Source organism: Polyodon spathula, chromosome 7, assembly GCF_017654505.1.
Source record: "Polyodon spathula isolate WHYD16114869_AA chromosome 7, ASM1765450v1, whole genome shotgun sequence".
NCBI lineage: Eukaryota > Metazoa > Chordata > Actinopteri > Acipenseriformes > Polyodontidae > Polyodon > Polyodon spathula.
Window position 1 is genome coordinate 27,032,182 of NC_054540.1, and position 12,407 is coordinate 27,044,588.

A 12,407-nucleotide genomic window follows, 5' to 3' on the forward strand; every position below is an offset into this window, starting at 1 on the left:
AAAACCATTTTACACATACCTTTAATGTGGTGGTCATCTGGCTGGCAGGAAACTACAACCTGCTATAGTGGCACACATATTTCAATTACAGAGAACTCAGGAGATATCTGCAATTATGTTAAAGATGTACAGTAAAGGGTTAAAAGATGTTCTCTCTAATACCACCTCAACTCAAGACACACTGGTGACAAAACTGGTGACTTTATGGAGGTCATCAGTGCACAAATGCAATCACCTTTAACCATAGAAGGGGAAAGGTCATGTGAATGTCAGAGAGCAGTGCACTACGCAGGGGCTGTTAAGCCATTTGTCGTAAGAAGGCTGTGTCGATTGTTTTAATCAATGCCACAAAGCATTAACCCTCCTACAGTAAAAGAGGTTTCCCTTAGAACACATGTACATACAGTACAGTACAGTAACAGAAAGGTCTCCAGTACACGTGACTGTGTTGCTCTATCAGGTTTCAGTGGTCAGCCTAAGGGAAGAGTTAAAATCACGATGCTCCCTAGCACTTCACTTTGCAATTGAGGGGCTTCTCTAAAAGGTGCAGTATACTAGAAGTTAATCAATATTCAGTTATTTTTATATAGATCCTTTTAGTCTTGATTACTTTATGTACCCAAAAATGGTAATTGTATTAAAATCGGCAATAATGTTTCTCACAGTCATCTAAGCTAAAAGGGTGCAGCTATGTAATTATACCGGGCTTCAAAAATATAGATTTATTTTTTAATAAATGTAATTGGGCATTAATTTAATTCAGTCATCCCTCAATTGTAGGAGATAACAGTTGTGCAGCTTTATTTTTATAAACCAAAAAGTGAAAAGCAGATGGAAAAAAGAAAGAACATGCACGAGAAAATACTAACTATGACGGGAGATAAATCACAAAATAATCTGAGTTGAAAGATGATTTCAGTAAGATCTGTAGCCAGTAAATCGACAATTAAAAATGTATAGTCCAACCCTATCGTATACAAGGCTGTTTTTCATCAGGGACACTGCTGACATCCCTAGTGCTGTAAATCTCTGTTATGATGACACCACTGTACTATTGTTCACTACAGTTTTTCAAAACCCACACTTTGATATTGAAATAAATCTGCCTACAGTATTTCATACTCCCACTTTCCAGCTTGCTACAGTGTATGGCCAAGAAAACACTATGGGGCTTTCTGTGTCAGAAGCTACAGTATAATGGCCTGTATAACCAACCCCTGGTCAGTATGGGCAACAAAGTAAAACAGAAATTTGTAGTGAAGTACAAATGAGTTGTTTAGGTTTATTGAATGACACATTAGTGATCAATACAGTAGTCTGAATTTACTACTTTAAAAAAACTGACAGTGCACTTATTTTGCCACTTGCAGTTTTGCATTGTTTTGAATAGGAGGAAGGCAAAAGAAGCTGCAGATGGAAACAAACCTCCATGCTTAAGGTAAGTTAGACAGGAAATATTAAATCAGTCAGGTATTCGTGAATGCATAACAATCTCAACGCAAATGCTTACAAATGCAAAAAAATAAAAAATACTACTGATGCAACTACTTCAGAGATTTGCAAACCTTCTCTGCGACAATATCACCTTCCAAACAAATACCCCCTCTGTCTTCAACCAAAAAACAAACCAGGCTTCATCAACATACAAGTTCTGGCGCAGACCCCAGGGTAAGCTCTATATTATAATATTAGCATGCAAACTGTGTCCCTTCCCAGGCTGGCTTCTAGAAACAGATGGCAGGCTGCAAGTCCTCTAAATCCCTTTGTCTGCTCCAAGCCAGCCTGGATACTGCCGGCCATCACAGTCAGCTGAGAAGCGCTGACCCAAACAACTGCTTTGTCCCAGTTTGCAAAAGACAATGACTGTCGCCAGGCTGGGCAAAAATGGTTAAAAAGAGGAGGAGGAGGACGAGGAGGAGCCGCATCCCCCCCCCCCCCCCCCCCCCGACGCTAAGAGAGTCACACTTGTGTTAACTTATTGTGGGTGGGATGTCACAATCAGTTAGGGGGTTATGAAACCGTTCCCATCTGAACAGATACTGTACACTGCATTCTTTTATTGGGATTTTAATAATTAAGAGTTTTGCAAGAATTTGTCCTAAACATTGTGTGTCAAAGATATGCATGTCAAATATAGCTGTCAGCTGTAGTGTTTATACAGTAGGATGTGTACAGTGTATGATTAAGTATTTTTCTATATAAACGTACATAAATGTTGTCTCATCCTCCTCAATGTTTTAGTGCAAAATTAACAGCACTCTAATGGAGGACTTCTCATGATGGCTATTTTGGTTGCATAATTTTCCAACATGTCAAAGTTTCAATTTTTAAACATTGTGTAATCTTAAAAAGTTGAAATGTGGAATGGAATCTTAAGTTAAAGGGGAAGCAATGGATTTTTGTTTCCAAAGTTCTCAAACTCAAAGTGCAATTTGAAAAACACTGTGGCTTTAACTGATGGGTTGAGAGTAGGATGAGAACTTGAAGGAGACAAATGAAATTTAAACTACATAGCAACGCAATCGATATAATATGGAGTTCTTGTTTTAAAACTATGAATTAAAACATTGCAGGAACATAGTCACCTTTTGTTACCTTTTGTGAAAGAATCTCACATAACCATCTAAACCCCCCCCAACTGAAACACAAGACATCTTAAAAGATGGAACACAAACTTGACAAATGCAGCCAATGTTTGCTTGAAGACAGGCATATTTGTTCAAATAGGTCTACTGTATCAATGGCTCTCTCAGGTTAATTATTATTATTTATTTATTTTTTTTAATACAAATTTAAAAAAAATGTTTGAATAGTTTCAGTAGAGGAGTCTTGAAAATAAAAACTAAATCATTTATGTTGATAAGGTCTAGGAAATATAGCATTACTTCAAGCACTGATTTAGCCTGATGATCTAAAATCAATATACATTGTATTGTACTGTATCTGCCTTCCATCGGTCTTGGTGTTGTTTAGTTCCTAGAAAATGAACTGACATTCTACTCTCTTGCTAACAATCACTGAAAGCTTCTCTCTTTTGCCATAGTAATTGAGACAAAGATAAACATCTATCTTAGTTTACACACGTCATATGACCTGGGCATAGCTCTCCTTTGCTTTGTTGACTATCGGTGTGCATTTTTAGCAAGAGCGATGAACTGTAACCTACATAAACCTGCTAAATATAGATGGATATTGGGTTTCATATGTCATCATTGGACAGTACAGCAGTACGCAACGTAGCTCACAATATTTTTTTACATTAAGAAAACACCTACTATACATAGGCCTAATATATAAACAATATTACACGTTATTTTTAAGATGTGCAGGAAAATTTTTTAAAAAGTACTATAATACTCTGTGAAACACACTGTCCTATCAAATCAAAATCTCATGAAACATTCACCTGTAAAACAAACTAAGCCTTTGACTGAGCAGGAAACAGTGACGCTAATAAGCACAAGTGCCTTCAGTAAAGCTACTATCCTATTCTAACCTATCATATAATGCAACAACATTCCTTTATGTTATTCCAAACAGCAGAAAAAATAGTCTGTTAGCAGTCTGTTCCTGCGGCACACACACTACAGAACAGAATCACTGAAATCTGCAAGGAACACTCAGTTTTCATTAGTGAAATGGCCTACTGTGGACAGCACAGAGGGGATCTCTTCATTACAGGCTTCATGTTAATAACAGGCTGAGGTCACACCATATTACTGAGCCTCAGGGTGCCCAACGATACAAACATACATTAGAGCACAGGTGAACTGGGATGCAAGCAGTCTGTGGTGGCAGGCCAGACTATTGGAAGAATGTTGAAGTGGTACGGCAGCCTAATGAGAGCCTTCAGCACGAGGCTAATAACCAGCAAGACATTGTAAACATGCATTCCAGTAGAACCAAAGCCTGAGGCAAGTCAATTCATTTAAAAAAAGGATTAACCCAGCACTGTTTTCTCTCACTTAGATTGATCCTTGTTTTTATTCTGAAATGCCATCTCTTGTTACTAATGGCATAATGGTGGAGAATTAATTTGTCCATAGAAAGACGGTGGCAGTGAGGATATAAACAGAACTCCTGTCTGGCATACATTCTTTATCTTCTCATCAGCCTTGTCAGGCTGCCATTACACTCACTGTGTCTGAGGTTTCAATATTGTAGGGTACATAATGACTCAGTGATGTTTACCCGATAGTGTATTAAACATCCCAATGCGAAAAAAAAAACAAAAAAAAACTGAGATTTCATTAAATATTAGTGTATCCTATTGGGCTGAGAGATCAATGCTGGGGTGAACGCCACTTTCCATAATAGCCTTGTAAAGTTATACTCCTGAGGACAGGGAATCCTTGCAGAGGATTCATAATCCCCCTCAACAGCAATGATGCTGGAGAGTCATAACACTGGAGTCAGATGGAAAACAGAGGCTCTTCCCCGTGGGAACTGCACCAATAAGCACAGAAGCAACACACCAACCTTCCTGTGCTATGCAGATAAACAGACTTAAACAGAATATTCAGCCATAAATTGCTGAAATTGTATTTCCATGCTGAAAATACCTCTGACTGTGGCCCTGTGCTCAATAGGCACACCATATCTCAGTGAATACCTATGATAAACTCCTGCCCCAAGACACACACTTCAACAGGTCATTTCTCAGCTTATCAACAATAGATGTGCTTGAAACAAAAAGGGTGTGAATGACTGGAGAGGATGTGTGGTTTCCCCCCCCATCCCCCCCCAAAGGTATCTCTATTATGCAAATGTGTAATCTCCTGCTCTTGTGCGTGGAAATCACTTGGTACAGGCTGGTGAAGTCAGAGCTTCACTCTTTGGCTGCTAAGAACCTGAAGGCATTAGCAGTGTCTGTGTGTGGGAGGATCCCAACTGTTTTCAGTAAGCCTATACTAAAATGGTAAGCAAATGGGAGTCTTTTGAATTGTAAATTAGACTTTGCTTTCAGCATAACAAAGTAATTAAAGCTCAAGGAGTCCACAATATGGTAGCTCTTTCGCCTGCCATTATGTTCCCATGTTGACTGGCAGAACAGGTGGCTCAGCGACACTACACCCCACATTTCTATGGGGTTACTGTATCCTGCCACTGGTACAGTACCTTTACCCCTGTAACCACTGGCCATGCAACACAGTAGCTATTTATAGTTCCCATGACAATGGTCTTCCTGTTCAATTGTACATTTATCCCCCAAGAGGCAGTTCAATTTGCCACAGAGTAATCTTTTTAGACCAGTGCCTATAAAGTATCTACAAAGTTAATTCATAACATGATTTTCAGTTTTTGCTAAGTGTTGTTGTTATTTATTTAAACATAAAGGGGATAAAATCATCATCCAGAATATTTAAGGGCAAAATATATTGAATCATTTAAGGAAACTAAGAATGTATCGCTACAGTATGAGAATCATAATCCTTGTTTGAGATGCCGACATCTTCCCAAGAGTACATCATGAATTGATGTTTCTAACACCTAGCAAGAACAAGGATTCCAGGCAACACTACTTTTAAATTCTACAACAAATAAAAGCCTTGTGATGTTCACCCCCCCTCCCGTCCCCCCACCCTTGCTGACAAAGTCCTCTGTTACTAAACTAAACTCTGTTTTTCTATGTGCTGACATTGCTCTTTGTTGCTCCCTCCTCCTCCTCCTCCTCCTCCTCCTCCTCCTCCTCCTCCTCCTCTTTAACCTCTCAGTCTTCTGAGCACCATCTCTGGAGGTAGGAATCACGCTCATTTCCACCGCATGCTGAGGGAGCCTAGTCCCAGAGGTGCCAAATTAGGCCAAATTGAATGCCAAATATTCACCTAATTTGATTTTGGCCACTGGCATGAAATCCCTCCTTACCTGGATGCCCTTGTCCGAGCCAGAGAGGGTACCAGTGATTATATGTGTTTAGTAGGACAAATAATTGTATCTCTGAATAAGATGTCACTTTTGCTGTTTGGGTAAGAAAAGTGAATCATTTGCCAGTTCAAGCAGAAGCAGGTCAAACAGCAATTCTAATAGAATTGTTTCTGCAATATATTTTTACACTATATCATCTTCATAGGACTAAACAAAAAAGACATTATAAATATATAACATTATGGGCACTGATCTAAATCTATGCCTGTATTGGCAAGGCGGGACTTTCTCAGTACATCAGCTAATGCAATACAATACAGTCAAGTAGTTCAGGAGTGAAGATACAATGGAAGCTGACAATTATTTCCATTCTTACTGCATATCTTTCGATATTGCTCTTATTTACAGCACAAATTATAGTCTGAAAACAGCATTGTATTGTTTTATTCCGATACAAGAAGCCTTTCTCGCTCAATAGCCGCAGAGCATTTTCCAAGGTTCAGGGTTTCTAGTTTTAATCACATATAATAATACGGGAGATAATCAAAATGCTGGCCCAAAACAAATTAACAGTGTATGTTACTGACAGCCAACAGACCATTTAGCAGCATGTGAAAATATGTGTAATGAACAAAGGCCTATAAAAGACTGAGGTCAGTGTATGCAAATTGAACTTTTGGCTTTAAATTTAATGCAAAATAAATCCAATATCTAATAAGAATCCACTGTAGATTTGCGCAACTGAAGTATAAAGGTAATCTGTAACCTAAAAACAAACACAAAACATTTGGTTTCGAAATCAAGAAAGCAACACTGCCAACCGCACACACACTCATAATATTACATAATATTAACCTTTGTACTCCACATCAGCCCTCTGACACGTGTAAAGCTACAAAGTGAAACATTAACATTTTTTTTTAAAGCTATATCCCCTTTCCTTAATAGAAATAAAAAAATATTTGCTTTACTAGATTCTGGTTTTGCAACTGTTAGCATTTTGCTTCAACTATGAAACCACAGAAATGCTTCGATTGTGCTGGAGGCTCCACTGCAGAACCACAGGCTACTGGGGTGGTGCTCGGCAAATTGTGCGCCGACCCCTAGGAATCCCTGGTCATGGTCGGCTGTGACATAGCCTGGACTCGAACCTGTGATCCCCAGGCTATAGGTCGCATCCTGCACTCCATGAGGAGTACCTTTATGGGATGCGCCACTCGGGAGCCCCCTTGTCACATTTTTTTAAGCTGGAGTTTGTATAGCTTTTTCTTTGAACAATGCTATCTAACAAAGATTATGATGACAATTAATAATAATAACAATAATAATAATAAAAGCAGGAAGGATGTTCTTCCTTACAGGGAATATGTGACATCAAGGCCTTGTTATTTGCCCCTCTCTTTTTGTGGACAATAAATCTTTGTTCTCCAGTTCTAAATAATCCTAACATTTTTTTAAACATTATACCAGACATTTAGTCTATTTAATAACTTTGTTTTAATTTTATTTTAAATGTTTAAACACTTTTCTTTGGGACCGGTTAGGAGATTTTTGAATATCCAGTATTGGACCGAATACAGCCTTGCAACTGAAAAATATTTCTCAAGAAAAGGCAAGGACTGGCCTCCTTGCTTAGAGAGTGAGAGTCTCTTTTCTTTGTCTATGGGAGGTTCCCAGCCCAGAAAAAATCTATCCAACAGGGAGATTGGCAGCATTTTCCAGTTTAGCGTGTTCTACTATTATTACACGGATTATACTTCACATAATATAGTTCTTTACAAGCAAATTTACATTTTCCCATCCAACTAACAGTATGATTTTTCATGGACCTAGGCACCCCAATTATTAATATTTTTAGGTGTAAAATTGACAGCACCGACACTGTAAATGTGAGGGGCTTTGCCCCTGGACCCCACTGGGGGTCTTATAGGTCCCAGACCCCCTGCGCATAGAAAAACAAGCCCCGTTGGTCCACATTGAGTAACCCTGTAGAGTCCACTTACTATTTTCTGTAGGAGTCTAACCCTGATCCAAACTGACAAATTCTTGACATGTTTTAAAAAAAGAACTGTACAGACAAATTATCCGAATCATGTTCCGAAAGATGCAGCCCAAGGAATAACCAGTCACCCATGCACACAACTAAAATATGACTGTGATACTAGTCACAGGGAGGTGAAGCAGTCATGGTTTCAAACTTACCCTCTGGTCACGAAAGAACATTTTCACAGACAGCAAGTCAGAAACACGCAGCTTCAAGATCAGCTAAGTTTTTTTTTTTTTTTTCATTGTTTGCTATCTTTTTAAAATGCGTTGAAATGCTTTGAAAATTGTAACAGAGTGGATTTGAAAAAGAAACAACTTAATAAAAAATAAACATTGATTATTTTAAAAATAAGGATTCCTCTCCCAATGATATATTGCGTTTTAATGTCAGAATTGGTGCAATATTACTGTCAGTAGTCCTAGGTGAAAAAATAGGTGAAAAAAAATATGTTTTTTAAACACAGTAGTGGCTGTACAATCCTACTAATATTAATATTAAGAAAACCGCGTCACAGTCAAAATAATGTAAAGGATTATGCAGTACATGACTATTCATCTCTGCAAACCTATTCAGAATTTAGGAAATTTGTAATGATGTTTTTTCAGCTGGGACTAAGTTTGGCATGTATTAAATGGGAATCAGAGTTATAGTGCACTTCAAATATACTGCTTATGTTTATTGTAAAGGGTAAGATCTGGCATTTAAATTCTACATGTTTTCAAATAAACTACACATCGTTTTGCCTTGTGAAACAATATTGTTAAGTGGCTTAGGTTTTTCCAGTGTGGCTAAAAATGTTAAGTTGCTTTAACCACAGTGGCTAACTAAATGAAAGTCTTAGCGGGAACTGTGGAGTAATATAAAATGCTGCTAATTTATTAATAACCTCCTAATTCAATCTCATTGGGGGCTACAGTAGATATCTCTGCCCTGAAATACAAACACTAACTCCTCAATCTGGTAAAGCAGAACTCTTACTGCTATGTTTTAGTTGCATTTAGACCTGTTAATAAAAATAATGAACCCCAATAAGGACTACAGTACATCTGTTTCAAAGATTTGTAAAATAAAACAATTAATTAAATTACCGGGACATTGTTATGATCTGATCCAGCTGATGAGTGAAGCGAATGGTCCTGTTCAATATTACTGTAAGACACTGCATATTTTCAGGACAGAACACTAAAAAACAAAGACTGATAAATTGAACTTGGTATTAGATTAAAAGTGCAAAAACGGCAAGTCAGAATGCTTTCAGAAACCAACTAGAAAGCTTGCTAGTAAATGAGCAATGATTCCAGCTGGGTCTTTCATCAACTGGTTCTGCACTTCAGATATGTAGTCAGCTGGCACTAAATACTATTGTAACATTTATTCTACAAGCCTGCTTTGTCACTGTTGGCTACTTCAGCATGTACCCCATTCAGTTTTTCTTCTTTAAAAGAGTTCCCAGTCTTGTATTTTAAGTTATGCAATGGGCCATTTACTTTACTGAGGATTACAATAGCAGCTGAACTACAGTATACCATCGTTTACCGATATTATGTTTCATACTAACCAAGAGATCCCACTGTGGCTACACAGCACATTTTTCTAGACACCAGCAGTCATTCTATGTCAAACAATAGTCTACAAGACTGGCTTTTTTCTGTGAACACTTATTTGAGCTAAAACGACAATTCCTTCAGCTGAGAAGCAAAGAACCCACAGGTTCTTATCTGTAGGGGAGCTGGCTAAGAAAACTCACCAATACTGCACAGTAAATAAAAAAAAAACTAATTCTCACAACCAAACAACATTCTACAGTAATGTAAAAACAAACCAAAATGATAAAATTGATGACAAAAAGCATATGAAAAGATAAAAGAACAGCAACAACCTCCCTACAGTGCACCGCCCCAGAATGCCCTGGTTGCTGTGAATTACAGTGCAAAGCATCACCACTTCACAGCCTTCTTGTGATGAACCATGATGTGTATAACACATGCTATGAGGTGATCATTGAATCTTTTACTCACATACAAACATTAGTAAACTTCAACCCACTTCCAGTCATACCCAAGTCTCCACCCTGTCACCCGCCTCCTCGCTTTTTTCTTTTCTATTAAAGGGAAATCAAGTTTGCTTCACTGCCCAACATCGGCACTGTTATGCAGTCACATCAAGCTGGATGCTTTCTTCACATCTTGTACCCAGAGTGAACCAAAAACCCTGCAATGCCTGGATTAACTTACGCATTCTACTCAGCATAACATAAAAAAAAAGTCATTAGTCAATGAAGTACATTCATCGCTGTTATGCAACAAACAGCTCTCCTGCTACTTGAGCAGCCTAAATGCATTCATTTATTACTAAGGATTCGGTGGTAAAAGACAACCTTTAGTTTAATGAGCTGTACTTAACACAGGACAGCATAGGACAGTGTGTCCATGGAAAAGATAAAGAGAATGCGTTTAACAAGCAGCAACGTGATATTACATGTCTTCATGGTTAGTTGCTGATAGCTACTTTTATGGTTTTCATCATCAAAGCTCCTGCCAGGTGAAAGAGTGGGAAGGATGGTTTAATAAGAATGGCTGCAGGTATTAAGAGGTATCAACCTAATGGACATGAATAGTTACATTAAAGAGATACATCAGCTTCCTGGGATGTTTTTTTTTTTTCTCTAATCACCAGGATAATTTAAGGTTAAGAAGACAAAAATAAATTTGCAGGACTGAAAAAGGAATAAACAAATGGGGAATTTACAGCCCTGTTTGTTCTGAAAGCACAAACATGCTAGTCTTTCCCACAACTAAACCACCTGCATCACAGAACTAGGTGAAGAAGGGTGAAGCAAATGAAAACAGCTTCCACACCAGTTGGGTCCTACTATATATAAAAAACATGATAATAAGATGTAATTAATGTTCCATCTTGGAAGATATATTGCAAACTCTTCTGAAGAACCATAAGGTGTTAAAACGTACCTAAAGTGGCATACATTTTCTAAGGATACATGGTTATCACATAATGCAAGAGCTGACTGTTTATCTCCATTAGGTTTAGCTGGAAGTACTATGAAGAGATTGCAGTCTCCAGCCCATGTACAGTGGAAAGATGAATCAATATTTGAGACAATTCCCGTATATATATATATATATATATATATATATATATATATATATATATATATATATTATAGATATTATGAGAGAGAGAGAGAGAGAGAGAGAGAGAGAGAGAGAGAGAGAGAGAGAGAGAGATAATAATTAAACAAACTTCAGAAAACTATTGTATTGGCATAAATGGCATTGCTGGAGTAATATTCGGCCAATGTGTAATTTTTATTTATTAATTAATTTTTTTAAATAGTTTAGCAATGGTAGCAAACACCGAGTAAAGACTCAATAGTCTAGGAAGCACTGCCGTTACCTGACTTAATATACTCAAATCGCAAATGTAAGCTATCCTATTTGGTTTGGTTTAGATTTAAGCTATGTAAGATAGGTACTGTACAGCGCCGTAAACACAACTGGCTGTTTCTCGCTTAATTTTCTTGAACTTACGCAAACGCTATTCAATGTTCATCTCTTGCACAAGTCACGGACATGTTTCAAAAATGCAATCAATTCATTACAAACATAAAGAAAACATAACACCATTGTGTTCACCAACCAATAACGGTTTTGTAATTGTCACATCGTCATGCCTGTAAAGTTAAAGTATTTTTGCTCCCGAGAACCCCAAAATGACTTACCGGCTAACTCATCTGGTTCAAGACCAGTCTCAGTATCTATCCCACAAACCACGAAGTAATGAGCGAAGCGGCAAGGCGCCGTGCCCGAGCCCGTAGCACTCATCCTGGATCCCGGTAGAAACCTCGTCTCGTTCTATTCCAATCATAAAATCTCCATAGCAAGACGTGTGGCACTGGTGTTAAATATAAATCAGTGTTTTGTAATACTATTAATAAAACGTGTTTGCTTTTGGTATTCTTTTATACGACCTAGTAATGTCTTGTTATTGTAATTCAACGCAGTTGCATAGTCTCTGTGCAGTACAGCGTATACTGATCAGTGTCGGCTACAGCACCAAATCCCAGTGCATCATCTAATGCATTCTGGGGCGGACGCTTCACAAATAAGCCCTCTGGAGCGGGATATTTAAATGAAACCTTTGTTTCTTTTCAATATATTATTCCTCTGACGCGTTTTCCACCAATGTCAATGCTTTTTTTTTTTTCTACAATAGAAAAAAGTAAGAATAAAGACAACACTAAAGCATTTCCTTGAAATGTGTTCATTATTCATAAATGAATAACTAGTGACATGTTTTGTTGATATCAATACATTTTAGCAGTATATATCTTGAAAAGGCAATTTAACAAAATAGTGATACGTCCTTATTTATCAAGTGCAATTTTATTTATTTATTTATTTATTTATTTATTTATTATTGTGGGACAGCCAGGGTGGCAATAGATTATTGCTGTTTCACATACAATACATCAACA

At 37.6% G+C, this 12,407-nt stretch overlaps 1 protein-coding gene across 5 annotated transcripts in view; it reads right to left on the reverse strand.

The window, feature by feature from the left end:
- LOC121318457 (DENN domain-containing protein 5B-like) overlaps positions 1-11,972 on the reverse strand; it is an 80,343-nt gene extending 68,371 nt beyond the window's left edge. For all 5 annotated transcript variants that reach the window (XM_041255161.1, XM_041255160.1, XM_041255159.1 and 2 more), the window contains exon 1: positions 11,652-11,972. In XM_041255161.1, coding sequence (XP_041111095.1) covers positions 11,652-11,754 — 103 coding nt within the window. In that variant the 5' untranslated portion in view covers positions 11,755-11,972. The remainder of the gene's footprint in view (positions 1-11,651) is intronic.
- Between the last annotated feature and the right edge of the window lie 435 nt (positions 11,973-12,407).